Below are 17,331 nucleotides of genomic sequence, written 5' to 3'. Positions count from 1 at the left end.
CCCCCCCCCCCCCCCCCCCCCGCTGGCTTCCCCAGGGCAGATCGCAGGTGGTTTGTGGCTGGGCCGGGATAAACATGGAAAAGCTGGAAAGGGGCGTGTGCTGTTTGGTGCCTTTCTGGGTGACCCGTTCCCAGCGCTGAGAGGGCTGGGCAGGGCCAGGAATAATCGCAGCAGGCTCCAGTCAACCCAAGACGAATTTTATTTATACATTATCATGGTTACACGGGGTCAGTACAAATATTTACAACCCAAGACCAGGTGGTGCAGTGGCCTGCCGGTGCCCAGCCACAACCCCGGGGTGGGGGAGGCAGGGCAAGGCCCAGCTGGCAGGCGCCATTCAGACTGGTTCTGCGCCTGGGGCCGAGGCTAGCTGAGGGTGCGGGGGGAGGGTGTCAAACCTGCGCTGCGGGCGGTGGAGCCAGGCCCTGGGCTGAGAGCCTGTGACCGGCCAGCTGCACTATGGCTCGGGGCGGGGGGGGGGTCCACATGTGACTTTAATTACACTCGGTGCCCCAAGGGCTGGGCATTCAGCGGGGTGGGGGGGGTGTCTGAAATAGGTCGGCAAGTCTCCAGACTGGGTGTCTCCCGGTGGGTTACAGTTAGTAAAGGGCAGAGTCAGTGACACTTTAGTCAGGGTCAAGCCCTGGGGGTGGGTGTCAAAGTGTGTGTGTGTGTGGGGGGGCTCTGCAGCCCCAGTGCTTCTGATGCAGATCCCTGACACCTGCCATCAGGCCAGGTCCCCTGCTTCGCCACACAGGCCCCCATGCGCCCGCGGCTCTGCCTCACCCCCCTTGCCCTAGGGCTGTGTCTGGCACACACATAAATACCCGCTTGGCCAGGCTGAAGGCAGCTCGGCTCCCCCACCTCCCAGCCTTCATGATTGTGTTTGAAACAAAAAGAAAAGGTACAGAGTTGACCGCCTTACATTAGTAACTGACACGACCCCTCAGCACTGCCGGGCTAGAAGGGTCTATACAGAAAAGAACGCTGGGTAGGCCACAGCCCAACGGGGCCACGACTGCCTGGCCCTGAGCTCTGTCCCACAGCCCGGCCAGGTGACCCGGGGGGGAGGGGGACTCCCTGCCCACCACAGTCAGGGGGGAGCCGACTCCCAGCTTCCTAGTTGCTGTCTGGGTGCCCATGCCTTTCCAGCAGCCCAATGGCATGGCTTTGCTCCAGCGGGGGGGCACCATTCCCCACTGCCTGCCCAGATCTGTAGGAGTGGGTCCCTGACAAGGAACCGGAGTCCAGCAGGAAAACCCCATCTGGCCCCTCCCACGAGCCTTGCCTGGCTTGAGTGTGTTCACACAGCTGTTGGCTGAGCACCCAGGGGCCACTAGGGGACTGGCTGATTTCAGCTGCCTCCCCTGCGACTACGCGGGCCTGGGAGACCGGCAGCGCCTTGACAGTGTTTGGTAGCGGGGGGGAGTGTGTGCGTGTTGGATTGGGTGTACACAACTGGCTCTGGAACTCACTGGCTGCGTCTGAGCCCCGGGGAAAGGGCTGGGCTCGTGCTGACTTACGCTCTGCTCTGAGCGACCGCGCTGGAGTGGACACGTCATTCATGGACTGTATCCCACGGATCTCGCAGACGGTGATTCTTCAGCTGGGGCCAGGATGGCTGGAGGGACTGGCAGTGAGCAGGGGCCTTTCACCTCTCCTCTGAGACTTGGGCAGCAGCAGCACAAGCCGAGCCCACTCCTTGACTAGGGGGACCCCGGCGAGGGGAGTTCAGGCCTTACGTCCTAGTCAGACTTTGGCCCCTCTCCTGGGGCAGCCTGCAAAGAGGGCAGGACGGGGGGATCCAGGGGGGCCATCTTGCATTAGGAAATGGACAGATGCCCCCAGCCCCTCTCAGGTGGCCACTGAACAGCTGCAGGGGAGAGTTACAGGGATTTGGGACAGAGAACGACTGGCCTAGAAGTGAAAGGCTCCCTGGGACACCCGCTCTCCCTACGTGCTGTCTGCTGGGCCTCACGCTCACACTCCCAGCCTGTGCCCCGGCCTGGTCTCCCAGCCACTGGCCTGCTCTCGGCGTGCTGCTGGTACCTTCCTTGGGTTGGCTGGGTCCGTGGAGAGCTGGTGGGCGTGTTGCTCCCGGAGTGCAAGAAAAGTGCTGGCGTGGCTGTGCCTGTCCAGTGGCGCAGCCTACGAGGGACGGGCCCCGCTGTCTTTTCCCCCACCGCTGCCTGCGGCTCCGCTGAGGTCCATGGGCAGGAGCTCCCAGGAGGGGTGGGGGTTTCCGGGTGGCCTGCTGCCTAGGCCATGCTGCTGGTGGAGCAGGGGGTGCTCTGGGTGCTGCCGATGCTGTGATTGGGGCTGCTGCTCTCGGAGGCTGGGGCGTTGGTGGCGACAGGCTGCAGCTTGGCCACGGGGCCTGGGGTATGTTACATGTCAGAAAAAATGGAAAATATTAGGCAGGCGCCAGGGGTTATTTCCCCCGCCAGGCCAGAGGGGCTGCTCCCAGCCAATCAAGTGCTGAGGAGGGAACTGAGAGCATCCTGCCCCTGCCCAATCACGGCCCTTTCGGTGCTGAGATAAGCCAATTGTCCCTGTGTTTACACTGGCACTGGAAGGAAAAGGCCTGAGTGGCCAGAGATAAACCAATCAGCTGGTCCCCGCTGGGACGGGCCGGCCTATTCAGGCGGGAGAGAAGGCGACAGGCTGCAGGATTGTGTTGTGGTTGTTCTATTGATACTGGCGCAATCGGCAGATAAGCTTCCAGGCAAGGCAAGCCGGGAACAACTGCTCTGGCCCTTGGGAACAGGAGCAAGGCTCCAGCCGTGAGATCCTCGGACAGAGCCGGGGCCTCACCACAGCAACAGTCAGCCTCGCTCCCCGCTGGAGGCCTCGGGAAAAGGGCCTGGTGGACTGTACCAACCTGACAGCATCTTCCCTGGCTCGCGGTGGGATGGGGCTACAGGGCAGATGCACCGGCTGGGGATCTGGCCTGAAGTGTCTCTCGCTGGGCACCAGAGCTATAGCCCGAAGGCTGCGTCACATCCTGGAGCAGGTATGAGCCTGGAGCAGACCAGCACCTGCCAGCCGAGGATCCCCCGCCGCAGCACTCCAAGGAGAGACCCCGGCTCCTGCTGAGTAGACCGAGCTCACCCCAAAGCCATGGCCCTGGGAACCGTGGGGTGTGGGGGGCAGAAGGCGGGAGACTAGGGTGACTGGGGCAGAGACAAGGCGAAGCAGCAGATACTCACGGGTATGGGAGTAAATGCACCAGAGCGCCGCGGTGAGGAGCGTGCCGATTAAGAACGCTGCGAAGGTGATCCCCACAACTGCTTCTATCCCTAGGCCTGGAGCCACACAGGAGAGAGAGGCATTAAGAGCAGTCAGCACATTTCCCCAGACAGGGGCTCCCCGATAGCCGCCCCCCACCTCCCGGCTCCTGCCAGGTTAACACACTATGGAGCCTTCTCTCTGCCCATAGTCAGGACTTCTCTACTGAATCCTGCCCCAGAGCCTCCCTTTTCCACGCAGGCACCTGGCCAGCTCAGGAACTAGCCCAGGTGAACCCGCGGTGGGAACTGAACTACGGGGCGATAAGCAGGGCAGGGGTTTAGCCCTGCGGGGCGGCTCTGACTGAAAGGCCTGTGGAAGGAGGTGACTGCTAGGTTTGAAGGGCTCCGTTCCCCTAGCAGAGCAGGATCGGCAGCTCACAGGCTGTGCCGGTCCCACCAGGCAAGGAGGAGTGAGGGCAGGACCAAAGCTTGCCAGTGACTTGAAATTAACCACTTAAAGGGAGACAGAGAGAGAGCAAAGCAAATGGCTTCTAAGTGGCCTTGCCCCCAACCCCTCTGCATCAGTCTGACTCTGCCCCTCTGCCGCACGGGGAGACGGGAGGTTTAGAAATGGGCAGAAGCAGGTTTCGCTGCAAGCAGCAGGCTCACAGCCTCTCTCCTGCCGCGCTGACCATGCGCTTTGGGCCCCGCGGTCCTGCAAGCTGCTGCACGCTTTGGCCAAGGCGTCCCATCTGCGATCACACCTGTCCTCGCCTTAGGCCATGTCTGTACGAACAGCCCTCAGCAGTGCAGCCGTCCTGCTCCAGCTGTGCCACTGCAGTGCGTCTGGTGGAGCAGCTCTGTGCTGACGGGCGACAGAAAATGCCCAGAGCATTACCTTGGGGCAGCATTGAAATGCAGCCACCTCTAGGCGTGGGCGTGGCAGCTGCTTGGCAGCGCACAGGAACACGACACTGATGGTGGATTTTCTGCAGGCGGGTTAACGAGGAATGCCTGGCAGTTGAAACCACACGGAGGATTCCAGATGAGGCTGAATGTAGTTACACTAAACACGAGTGGGGAGGTGGGGTGGGAGGGGCGCACCCCTTGGGATCTTTCATGGGCACAGGTATTCAGGGCCACAGCTCCAAAGAGAGCAATGCCAGCAACACAACCCCCCACGGCCGCCACCCGGGGGCACTGGCTTAATACGGACTCAGAGAAGAATCACACCACCACTGCCTGCAGCACCTAGCCAAGGAACGATCAAGCCCTTGCTCTGATTTATTTATATGGTGCTTGCTATGGTCTGGCAGTGCCTTGGAAGCCCCACCTTGCTCAGGTGGCTGGAGGCAGCCTGAATGGCAGAGGTAGAAACTGGGCTGGTTTGCTAATGGTTCCTGGCCTCCTCTCAGTCATTGATCTCTCTCTCTCTCTCTCTCTCTCTCTCTCTCTCTCTCTCTCTCTCTCACACACACACACACACACACACACACACACACACACACACACACACNCACACACACACACACACACACACACACACACACACACACACACACACACACACACACACCCCCCCCCTCGACGGAGCAGCTGTCTTCTGCTGAGCCCAGCAGCTCCTCCCTGTGGCTGTCTCCGGGCCGCGGCTCATTAAACCACCCGGGGATGTGAGACGTGTGTGATGTGCGGAGCGAATTCCAGTCAGGGCTCGCTCGTGTCAAAAGCCTTTCCTTGCTTTGTTGTGCTGCCGTCCTGGGGGAGCTGAGCAAACAGAGGCAGGAAGAGGGGACCAAGGTGGGAGGAAAGCAGGAAATCATCCATTCTTGGATGGCGCTGAAGATTCATTCCTGCCTGGAAAGGATTCAGCTGGGCAGGAAGATGTGCCACGCTCCCTCGCATGGAGCGACTGCAAAAATAACTGCTATTGGAGACATCAGCAGGACGCCTTCCTCGCGGCTGCTTGGAAGGTTCAGCCAGGGGAGACTGGCACGCAAGGAAACTGCTTCTCAGGGGCTGAAGTCACCTGTCCATTATCATCCCCAAGTTTGTGTCTTTCAGAAGCACCTGCCCCATGCCAGGGGCTGTTCACACGCAGGCACAGCTCCTGCCCCAGCGAGCTCGCCAGCACTCTGCCCTCACACAAAGCTCTGTGCAACATCGCCAACGCCAAAGCTTCAGAAATCATGTGCCAGGCCCCCCCAAACACATTCCAGGGTCTTGGCTTTGCCTGCTGGGTTTTGAGGTGTTAGGAGTCACGCTGTCTAGCTTTTCTCTGCAGCCACCCGAGCCAGAAACGTCCTGGTTTGTAATGAAAGCCGAGCCTGTCACCTCCATCCTATGACTCCAGGAGCTGGAGCTTGAAGACAAACTCTAACCGTCACCCAACCGCATTAAAATGGCAAGGCTTGGCCACACTATATTTGTCTATCAGAGATCAACTCCTCCAAAGAGCTTTTCTCACAAAGAGATTCTGATTTCCAGGATTTTGCGGGGAGGATAAAAATGAAGTGGTTGATACTAAATGCAAACACCAAACTGGACTAATAATGCTTCTACATCCATGCAGCATCCTTCGTTCAGAATGACCCGAAGTCACTTTACTAATGCTAGCTACAGGAATCACTACACGCATCAGTGAAATGCAGCTACCTCTGGGGTGAGACACGGCTGCTGTTTAACAGCAACAAAGGAAGGCTACACAAGAGTTTGGGACAGGAAGTAAAGGATACTGCATCCAATTGCCACCAGACTCTTTTGACTGAGTCCTCTCCAAGTTGGGCTGTTTCCTATCACACCAAGACAAGTTTACATGGGCTCTGGCTCACATCAGAACTTCGCTTCCCTTCCCCGCCCCCCGCAGCCTGTTATCCTGCAGACAACTGGTGCACAGTCACTGTACACAACTTCCTGTAGGTCAGTGCCTGGCCCGGCCGCAACCCCTAACCCCTCTCTAGGGAGCCCGGCTGACACATCGCACGGCTCTGTCACAACAGCCACAGCAGGGAATGCAGACCAAGGAGAAATGACGAGACGAAAAGCAGAAGGAAGCTGCCAGGAATTTGATAAGAGCGCCAGCGGGACGGCTCCGTGGAAAAGCCTGTGTTAAGTCTTGGGCTCAGTGCCAGACTGACCCCTCGCCTCCTAGCCCCAACCAGGATAAGGCATCTCACTCACTGCAGCCTGGACAAGCCACGCACCCTGCGATGGCCAGTTCTCAGGACGGATCCCACCAGCCTCTGGCCCGTGGAGTTCCACACATGGAGGCCTCGTCCGTATCTCACATGCTAGCAAGGCAGCACTGCCACGTCTCACCGTCATTCAAGCGCCTCCCCTTTCGGTGAGGAACATACTGTGCCCTGGGTCCTGCTGTCCCCTCATGGGCATTGCTTCCCAACTACCAGGCGTCCCATCTGCGATCACTCCTTTCCCCATTTCTATGGGTGCAACCACATTTCTCTTTGAACCGGTATTTCTCTCCTGTCTATTCACTCCAGTCCCCATTAACCCAGCTCCCATTCTCCAGCCGAGGGAAGGCGTTAATCCTGCCAGAAGATCCTTCATCGAACTGAAACTCGGCAAGGACCATGGGACACTCTCTGCTCCCACCCACTCCCACGTGTGCCTGCACCTTGCACCAGGGACAATCGAACGGACGTGCAGGCTGGGCTCTGTGCTGATCCACCCTCACTGGGTGGCTCGGCTCCAGCTGTCAGCTCTGGCCCAACGTGACATGACAAGGAGATTGTGAACTCACTGGAAGGTGGAGGTCTGGTGTCCTGCAGCGTCACCTCTAATGTTGCCACGCTGGTGCTGCCCTGTGATTTTGAGAAGAAAACCAAGAGGGTTAAGATAAGCTGCGCACATCTCTGCCCCGCCCAGCGAGAGAGCCCCGAGTACCCCCCAGCAGCCGGTCCCAAGGCTATAGCAGGAGGGGTGAGCACATGGCGTCACCCTGGGAAGAGACCCCTGGCCTTGTGGCTAAGGTGCAGGCCAGGGAGGCAGGAGACCTGGATTCTATCCCTGGCTCTGTCACAGGACCGGTGACCAGGGGGAGGGGTTCATTCCCCTCCTTGTGGCTCAATTTCTCCCTCTGTAAATGGGGATACCGAGCCCCAGGACTGGTGCGAAGCCTGGTTCGTTCCTGTTTCTAACGTACATTGGGGCGCTTGGCCAGTAGGGGCACTACGCGCCCCTGGCTGTGGCTCTGCTGCTCTTGGGAACAAAGAGGCGACATCACCCCCGGCTCGTGCCCCATGCGAAGGCTACGGCAGTGGCCCGGAGGCAGGGACACTGGGGCTAGTCTGCGCCCTGCGATCCAGTGCAAACCCCTCTCGGCTTGGCAGGGCGGTGCAGCGAGAGCTAGGCCCCGTTAACCTCCACCCAGCCTTGTGTGTGTCGTCTGGTGTGGGGAATGGGAGAGAGCTGCATGCCAGCAGCCAGCCAGCGGGACACGGGAACGGAATCCCTGGACCCTCGGCTAGGGCAGTGGGAACAGCCCCCTCGCTCGACAGATGGGCAAAGGGTCCTGGGCCAGGCCTCCTGGGGGTGCCCGTGAAGGAGACGGCCCCCACACTCACGTTGACATGCCAGGCCACTCTGCACGACAGGGTGGCGCAAGGAGGAAAGGGCCCTCCCCCAGCCAGGCTGTAGATGAAGCTGAACCGATGGAGCTCCCGGCCCAGCGTGGCTTCTGTCGGCTTGAGGACGGTCACTGCTTGGCCGAGTGGCGCGACAGGCGGGATCAGGAGCTGCTGAGGTTCCTCGGTAGCAGTCTGCAGAGAACACTCCTTCACGTCCAGGAACCTCTGGGCACTCCCGGCCCGAAACGAGACCTGCAGAGGGGCAGCAGGAGGACAGGAGTTCGGTTAGCAGGTCTCGGGGGTTGTACCTCAGCTCTGGATCTGGGCTGGCAGGGAAGGAAGCCAAAGGATCCCCCCACGTACCAGCTGAGGACTGGAGGGGGCAAGCCAGCCCCGATCCCCAGTCTCCAGTCGATGATGTGGCTTCCTCATGGGTGAGTACAACCACCCGCAGGCCTGGGTGGGTGCTTCTCTGAGGCATGGGCCCTGGACGCAATGAAGCTCTGTCCACACTGGGATCAGAACGGGGCTACTCCAACCATGTTTACACACCACTGGCGTGGCAGAGTGCTAGCAGGGTTTCTGTCACCAGCACAGACCGCAATCCTCTGCCCCGCCCCACCCACCAGACCCACTGTAACACAACTGTCTAGCCCATCCAGCGGTACCTGAGCCATACTATACCCCGAGGCGGGTTGCTTCTCACCCACTCTTTACAGGATAATCCTCTCTCTAATTTCTCTTTGCTTTTCATTTGGCCTTGTGAATTTGGGGTTATCGCTCCCGCCTCTCCCCTGCAGAGTCACTTCCCGCTGGGCGATGGCGCGGCAAAGCCCGCCCTGGAGTAACAGGCCTGCACAGCCAGGTGGAAGGGACCGTCGCCCAGAAGGAAGGGATTGGAAGGATGGCAGAAGCAGAATAAACCTTCATTGCCCACTAGCTCGGTCAAAGGCGTGGGCGTTAGGGGATCTGCCAAACAATGCTGGGTGCAGTCAGTGCGTGTACCAGGAAAAGCAGAGAGAGCGGGAGGTGGGCCGGATGCTGGAGACCTTGGCCACCACCATGCCATGGACACCAGCCCTTTGGTACCCACCTCCCAAGGAATCTACAGAGGGTACCTGCTCCCCACGGCACCAGGGGTGCCTCTAGCTCAGCCCAGGTGCTCAAGGGGAAGGCTGTGGTCTGGCTGCAGGACAGTGAGAGAGGGGAAGATGCTGCTGAGTCAGGGGACCGCCACACGCGGTGACCACAGGACAGCTGAGCCCCACAGTGGCGAGAGACTTTGCTTTTGTGATACAAGCATCACCCCTGGGGATTAAGGCTTTGTTGACTGCACAACATGTTTTTTGCCTGCCGAGTCAGTCCACTGCCTTACACTTGGGTTTCTAACATGGCTTCAGACCATAGTAATTCCCTGGTCTGGGCCAATGTACCAGAACCCACATTGCAACTGCAGTGTTTAATGCGCAGTCGTAGCTGGCCTGGCTCTGATCCCTCTGCGCAGACAGCGCCGGGCTGTACGGGCCGGATCCAACGACTGCCGTGGTTCTCTGGGCTTTGGGACAGGCTGATGACAGCCACATGGCCGGCAGAGTTTGCACAGAGTGGGTTTGTGGACAGCCCTTCATCTGACTGATAAACGGTCAGGAAATCTACAGTCCTAATTCCTGAGCCAGAAGAGTTTGAGCAGGAAGTTATGACCACATGAAGAGGCTGGAGCCACCTTGTTTGGGAAAAGTGATTAGCCCTGATAGACACTGACCCCTAAACCTGATTTGTGGATGGAGGGGAAGAGGGAGGGGCCAGCCCGAACCATCTGGAATCAAAGAACCCGTTCCCTGCCAATTGCCTGACACGCACTGTGTATCCTGGCGCAAAGAGAACAGTGGAGAGGAAAGCGAGTTATTTACCTTCCCCAGCCAGAAGGCCCCGATGAGCTATCAGCACCCGTCACCAAGGATCAAATGCTTACAGACGGGATGTGGAAATCAGAGAGACACCAAGCCGAATGGCTCTGTTTCCGGCTGGCAGAGCCTTCTGACACGATCCAGGTTGCTAAGTGATATGTTATCATCTTTACTCTAACAAAACATTCTACTAAGATCTAGGCCTGAGTCAGCCAAGACCTGATTATCATAGAAGTGTAGTGCAGGACTGGAAGCGACCTCGATAGGTCAGAGAATCGTAGAATCAGAGACTCTCAGGGTTGGAAGGGACCTCTGGAGGTCATCTAGTCCAACCCCCTGCTCAAAGCAGGACCAGTCCCCAACTAAATCATCCCAGCCAGGGCTTTGTCAAGCCTGACCTTAAAAACCTCTAAGGAAGGAGGTCATCGCTTCCCCTGCACTCAAGGCAGGAATGTGCTAAACCCTTTACAACTCTGTACCCCCCTAACTGGGCAAGGTACTGTACCTTGTGTATACCTACAGGCATAGTATGACTGGGGTCATTCTGTGGCACAGTCTGTCTCCATCTAACACAGTGACACTCTCTCCCTGGGGGAATGTCGCCACCGTAAGCCCAGGTGCGTTGCGGTTTGTGCAGCCAGACCCCCGCGACACAGCTGAAAACAGCAGTGTAGATGCAGCGGGGCGGGCTTCAGCACGGGTGTGCAAGCGCTCCAGGGTACGTACGCATGCTGCTCGCCTGCGCCAACGCTTGTGCTGCCACGTCTACAGGGCTACTTTGAGCTGGGCTGGCCCGGCTCTGCCTGCATGGCACTCCCACCTCGCACTGCAGGGCGGGTGACTGGAGCGGGTTGTCCCAAATGCTCTTGTGGCTGTAGGAAGCCAGAGGCTGATACAGGTGGAGGGCTGGTTGTAGGAGCAGCCTCGGTCAGACTGTACCCTGTACACAGGGAGTGAGGCTGGGTGGGGCACGGAGAGGGAGTTTGGGACAGATCATATGGGCCCAGGAACAGGTCCATGTTCACATGCCGTCCTTGGCAATTAGCTCTCCCCCCGAATTCACTTCCAAGGAGCGGCTCTCCCCTTCCCGTACACACTACTTGTGTGAGTAGCATAAGGCAGGGGAGCGCCGCTGGCTCCATGCAAACTCCTTCCCACGCCAGCTCTACCAACTACCCTTCATCCTGAGCTGCCGCCTGATCCCCGTCCCCTCCCCGGGGCTATTCCTGTCCTAGCCCTGTCCCTGGACGCTGGCTCAGCTACCCCCGGCCTGGCCCATTTGCACGGTCTCTTACACACAGGCCGTTGCTTTTGTCCATCGGCACCTTTGATCTTTCGATGCCAAGCCCTGCGGAACATAGTGTGGGCGTGTGGCAGGACGAGCCGCCCCCCCACCCGCACCCCGCGCTTTCTCTGCCCTGCCCACCTCACTCTTCCAGACCTGCCCCGCACACTTCCTGCTCCTGCCAATTATATTGCTGCTCCTGCTTGAGCTAATTACCTCAGCAGACCAACCATTGCCCCCACAGGGCAACCGTCCCCACCAGACCCGCTTCATTGGTTCCATCACACCTGTAATTGTCTCCGTGAGGCATTTAGCTGAGTGACCGGGAGGGCTACACCTGTCACAGCCCCCCACATCCACCAGAACCCCTCAGAGCCGAGCTGCAGCCCCGTTATTCCAGGTCTCGGCTCCCACAATTCTGCCAACACCCCTCAAGCCTGGTTCACGCTGCCTCCAACGCATGTCAGCGTGGGCATCTCCACCGCTAGGCCAATGCCTCTAATGCTTGCTTTGAAGCCCAGACAGTGAGTGCTGGCCTGGGCCTCACTCAGCCAAAGCCTGCCAAGCTGGGGGGATCATTCGAGGAGGGCCAAAAATGAATTGTAGCCGCAGAGCCCCTCTGGGATTTCATCAGCTTTCCAGGGGTAAAGAGGCTCCTGCACTAACTCCCCATTCCCAAGGCATCCCTCACTCTACAGACACAGCAGGGAACAAACACACCAAGGTACAGGGCCAGGCTAGGCAAAGCCACTCTCCCAGTGGCCTGGAGCCTTCTAGCTGCTCGCCTGGCTTCATGAACTCAGCCCAGCCAAGCCTGGCGCCAGCCGGGCCCAGCAAAGGCGGGAGAGATGCCCAGTACCTGGACATAGGCAGCTTTGTTGACTTCCAGCACGGTGGTTGAAGGCCACTTGAAGTCCTGGGTCCGGTAAAGCTGCAAACGGAGCTCCGGTGGCAGGCTGCACTCGAACGGCACCTACGCGGGAAGGAGACAGGGCTGAGCTCCAGGCTGCTGTCGCTCTGACAGGGTTTCCACGGGGCACTGGGAGCTCACAGGTGCTGGTGCAGCCTGGTTCACTGGGATTCGCTCTGATGGACCATGAGCACCACTGCAGAAATCTAAGCTCCCGGAGCCAGCCCTTAGGCCTTGCACTGATGGGCGCCTTAGGAATTCCTCAGAAAAGGGCGGATTATTTCAGTGACAAACCCTCCCACCTCCCCACCCCTCCCCGGCTGCTTTTTCCTGATGCAGCGTCCCACAGAGCTACAGCCTTAATGCCCTCCCCCTCCGCCCCCGAACAGTCATGCCAGAAACTTGGACATCTGGCTTCTAGTCTCACCTTTGACCTCTCTCTGGCTAGTCAAGAGTGAGTGTCTGTGTAGTGCCGTTTGTTGAGAGCTTATTGTGTATTTGGTTCATTATAATCAGGAGGAAACCTGCTACACAGGCAGAGTTGTGGAAGCAGCGAAGTGAGGGTGGAATTGCCATCGCCCCAGGGGTGGTCTGGCCCCGATGGCGTATTCCTCCCTGCTTTGTCCTGGCCAGTGACTCGAGGAGTGGGGCTCCTGGAACCTGCCTGAGACAGTTCCCACCTCTCCTCGCTTCACTTGCTCCAGGTCCCGCAGTCTGAGGAACCCTTGGGCAGCCAATCTGGCAATCAGCGAGTGGCAGCCAGCTACAAGTTTCCAGCTTGCCGGCTCCTGAGCCAGTGGTGACGATTTGGGGGTCCTGTCTGCTTTCATGCGTGGCCAAAGGCCTGTATATGGGCGGATCCCCAGGAGTCAGCGGGGTGATGTCACTACAAGAAGAATGTGGAAAAATTGGAAAGAGTCCAGCGGAGGGCAACAAAAATGATCCGGGGGCTGGAGCACATGACTTATGAGGAGAGGCTGAGGGAACTGGGATTGTTTAGTCTCCAGAAGAGAAGAATGAGGGGGGATTTGATAGCTGCTTTCAACTACCTGAAGGGGGGTTCCAAAGAGGATGGAGCTCGGCTGTTCTCAGTGGTACCAGATGACAGAACAAGGAGTAATGGTCTCAAGTTGCAGTGGGGGAGGTTTAGATTGGATATTAGGAAAAACGTTTTCACTAGGAGGTGGTGAAACACTGGAATGGGTTACCTAGGGAGGTGGTGGAATCTCCTTCCTTGGAGGTTTTTAAGGTCAGGCTTGACAAAGCCCTGGCTGGGATGATTTAGTTGGGGATTGGTCCTGCTTTGAGCAGGGGTTGGACTAGATGACCTCCTGAGGTCCCTTCCAACCCTGATATTCTATGATTCTGTGATTCTATGTCTCTGCCAGGCCAGAGACAACGGCGAGTGATCAACCAGCTAGACTAGACCAAACCCATTGTCCCGAGGTGTTTGCCTAGCAAAGGCGAACACCTCGGGACAATGGGTTTGGTCTAGCTGGCTTCTCTTGTCTGAAGGGAGGGGGTTTGAGAGGAATGGACGTTACCGGGAAGAGAACGAAAGAAGCAGGAGCCGCTAAAGGGACTCACCCCGGGGGAATGGGGAGGGACTAGGAGAGACATTTTGCACCCGATTAAGATGAGGGGCGGTAGGCTGCGGCAGGGGTGGGGTAGCGGCCCCGGCCTGCCAGAACTCAGGTGATCCCCCAAGGCCCACAGGAGCAGGCTGAGCTAGGAAGGAACGTGGGGTTTAGGGTGTTTTATTGTTTTGGATGCGCCTGTGATTTGCATGATTCGATGCAGACAGCATGCCAATGGTAGGCTGGCAATGTGTGTGCTTGTTGGCTGTGTCACCACTGCATGCCCCTGAGAGAGAGAAACTGTAAACCCAAAGCTTCACGGTGAAGTTCTGGCAGAGGGGTGTGTTTAATTACCGGGGTCAGGGCCGTGCCCAGAGCAGTTAGGCAGCTGGACAATGGGTTCCAGCCCTCAGAGGGGACTGCCAGACAGAGGGTCTGTGGTCTGAGCGCGCCTGGGGACCCCAAGATTGGGGCAGTGGCTGGACTCCACTCAGGTCCCAGGGGCTTGAAACACAGGGATTCAGAACAGCAGCGGCTCAGTGGCTGGAAGGGGGCACTCGCCGGGATCTGTGACACCAGTCAGTCCCCAGGACGGTAGAAATCCTGGACTTATCTCTGCAGCCCCTGGAACCGAGGGGTGCTCGCTGCTGCACCCCTAGAACTCGGCCGTCTGTCCCGAGCAAATGGCAAACGCTTTCACTTCCCCTCCCACGGGTTTTGTTGTCAATCCCCTATCAGGGCAGGAGGAAGGAAGACTGTTCCCTCGTCACCTGGATTTCTCTGGGGCAGTGGGGAGGAGCAAAGCGTGAATGAAAGAGAGAAAGAAATGAAGGAAAGAATCCTCCCGAAACACAGCCTGGGCCTCCTGCTGTCCGGAGGGAACGCCCCAGACCCGTGTCGCCGCTCGGAAACAGCTTGGAGATTAAAAAACAAACAACTCCTCTTACCTCAACTTTCTCCAGCGATGAAGCCAGTGTCAGGATCAGCTGGGAACACAAAGAGAACAGAAAGAACGTGAGACACTGTGAATGGCTCCCCAAACTGATGCCTCAGATAGTGCTCTGGCTCCAGGTTCCCGAAGCGCCGCGCGAGGGAGGTGGGAGCCAATCGTTTGGGGTAGAAAAGGATTAAAAGTCCAGAAGACAGTGTGGTTTCTAGCCACGGGGTTCACTATGCAGCTTTGCATGCTGGGACTTGCAGTCTCCGCACGCCACCTCTGTATTAAAGACAAAAATGGCAGCTGCGGTCTCCTTGTCTGCAAGCTTGGGTGTTGCTATTGCAAGGTACTGAGCAGCCGCAACCTCCACCAAAGCTAATGGGGGGTTGAGGATTCTCAGCACCTCACCGAATCAGGCCCTAATGACGGGTACTCGGTTGCGCTAGTGTTGGGCGCCTCGGCCTGCTGGAGCCATGGGCAGCTGGAGACACACCGCTGAAGATCGGTCCTTTACTGGCATTGCCTAGGAGTGATGGGAAACACATGGACAGCTCTGGAAGCGACTGAGTCCATTTTAGTTGCTTAACGCAGGGGTTCTCACCCTGTTTTGTCCTGAGCCCCCCCCACACAACATGCAATAAAGCCGCCACGGCCCATCTGTGCCACAACAAGTGCTTTTCTGCATACAAAGGCCCGGGCCAGCGTTAGGGGATAGCAAGCAGGGCAGTTGCCTGGGGCCCCACGCCACAGGGGCCCGCACAAAGCTACACTGCTCAGGCTTCGGCTTCAGCCCCATGCGGCAGGGCTTCGGCTTTCTGCCCTGGGCCCCAGCGAGCCTAATTCTGGCCCTGCTTGACAGACCCTCCCGAAACCTGCTTGCGATCCCCCTAGGGGGCCCCGGACACCTGGTTGAGAACCACTGGCTTAACCGACGTAATGGACATTTCATTACCAGAAATTGCTATTGATACTAATCATAGAATCATAGGACTGGAAGGGACCTCAAGAGGTCATCTAGTCCAGTCCCCTGCACTCATGGCAGGTCTAAGTACTTTCTAGACCATCCCTGACAGGTGTGTGTCTAACCTGCTCTTAAAAATTCCCAATGATGGAGATTCTACAACCTCCCTAGGCAATTTATTCCAGTGCTTAACCACCCTGACAGTTAGGAAGTTTTTCCTAATGTCCAACCTAAACCTCCCTTGCTGCAATTTAAGCCCATTGCTTCTTGTCGTATCCTCAGAGGTTAAGGAGAACAATTTTTCTCAGTCCGCCTTGTAACAACCTTTTAGGTACTTGAAAACTGTTATCATGTCTCCTCTCTGTCTTCTCTTCTCCAGCCTAAATAAACCCATGTTTTTCAATCTTCCCTCATAGCTCATGTTTTCTAGACCTTTAATCATTTTTGTTGCTCTTCTCTGGACTCTCTCCAATTTGTCCACATCTTTCCTGAAATGTGGCACCCAGAACTGGACACAATACTCCAGTTGAAGCCTTATCAGCACAGAGTAGAGCGGAAGAATTACTTGTCCTGTCTTGCTCTCCTACTAATACATCCCAGAATTGTGTTAATTTTTTTTGCAACAGCGTTACACTATTGACTCATATTTAGCTTGTGTCCACTATGACCCCCCAGATCCCTTTCTGCAGTACTCCTTCTTAGGCAGTCATTTCCCATTTTGTATGTGTGCAACTGATTGTTCCTTCCTAAGTGCAGTACTTTGCATTTGTCCTTATTGAATTTCATCCTATTTACTTCAGACCATTTCTCCAGTTTGTCCAGCTCATTTTCAATTTTAATCCTAGCCTCCAAAGCACTTGCAACCCCTCCCTGCTCGGTATTGTCCACAAATTTTATAAGTGTACTCTCTATGCCATTACAGTAATTCCTCACTTAACATTGTAGTTATGTTCCTGAAAAATGCGACTTTAAGCGAAATGATGTTAAGCGAATCCAATTTCCCCATAAGAATTAATGTAAATGGGGGGGGTTAGGTTCCAGGGAAATTTTTTTCACCAGACAAAAGACTATATATATATATATATATATATATATATATATATACATACACACAGTATAAGTTTTAAATAGACAATTTAATACTGTACACAGCAATGATGATTGTGAAGCTTGGTTGAGGTGGTGAAGTCAGAGGATGGAAAAGGGTGGGATATTTCCCAGCGATTGCTAGTTCATCATTTAGCAGTAAGGCATTCCCTGGGAAATATCCCACCCTCTGACTTCACCACCTCAACCAAGCTTCACAATCATCATTGCTGTGTACAGTATTAAATTGTTTGTTTAAAACTTATACTGTGTGTATGTGTGTGTGTGTGTGTGTGTGTGTGTACAGATGCCCCCCGGGTTATGCAAACGCGATGTACGCAAATCTGCACTTACAGGAAAAAGTTCCATAAGCTAAAAATAGGAGGGTGTTTTTTGCATAATGGTGGGGTATATATTTCCGACTTACGCAAAATTTGAGTTACGCAAGGTGTTCCAGAATGGAAAACTTGCGTAAGTGAGGGAGTGTCTGTATATATAATATAGTCTTTTGTCTGGTGAAAAAAATTTCCCTGGAATCTAACCACCCCATTTACATTCTTATGGGGAAATTTTTTTTCACCAGACAAAAGACTATATTATATATATATATATACACAGTATAAGTTTTAAACAAACAATTTAATACTGTACACAGCAATGATGATTGTGAAGCTTGGTTGAGGTGGTGAAGTCAGAGGGTGGGATATTTCCCAGGGAATGCCTTACTGCTAAATGATGAACTAGCACTTGGCTGAGCCCTCAAGGGTTAACACATTGTTGTTAATGTAGCCTCACACTCTATAAGGCAGCACAAATGGAGGGAGGGGAGACAGCATGGCAGATAGAGACAGAGAC

The 17,331-nt window shown here is 56.2% G+C and overlaps 1 protein-coding gene across 1 annotated transcript in view; it reads right to left on the bottom strand.

Moving 5' to 3' along the window:
* Positions 1 to 179: 179 nt before the first annotated feature.
* The window catches only part of ENG (endoglin), a 58,282-nt gene continuing 41,130 nt past the window's right edge, over positions 180 to 17,331 (bottom strand). The window contains exons 10-15 of the mRNA XM_034793487.1: positions 14,440 to 14,478; positions 11,865 to 11,978; positions 7,811 to 8,065; positions 6,988 to 7,048; positions 3,210 to 3,305; positions 180 to 2,377 (exon numbers count right to left, since the gene is read on the bottom strand). Of these exons, the coding sequence (XP_034649378.1) occupies positions 2,259 to 2,377; positions 3,210 to 3,305; positions 6,988 to 7,048; positions 7,811 to 8,065; positions 11,865 to 11,978; positions 14,440 to 14,478 (684 nt within the window). The 3' untranslated portion in view covers positions 180 to 2,258. The remainder of the gene's footprint in view (positions 2,378 to 3,209; positions 3,306 to 6,987; positions 7,049 to 7,810; positions 8,066 to 11,864; positions 11,979 to 14,439; positions 14,479 to 17,331) is intronic.

Source organism: Trachemys scripta, chromosome 17, assembly GCF_013100865.1.
Source record: "Trachemys scripta elegans isolate TJP31775 chromosome 17, CAS_Tse_1.0, whole genome shotgun sequence".
Lineage (NCBI taxonomy): Eukaryota > Metazoa > Chordata > Testudines > Emydidae > Trachemys > Trachemys scripta.
The sequence above is the reverse complement of the archived record's forward strand: the minus strand, read 5'-3'. Positions and strand labels throughout refer to the sequence as shown.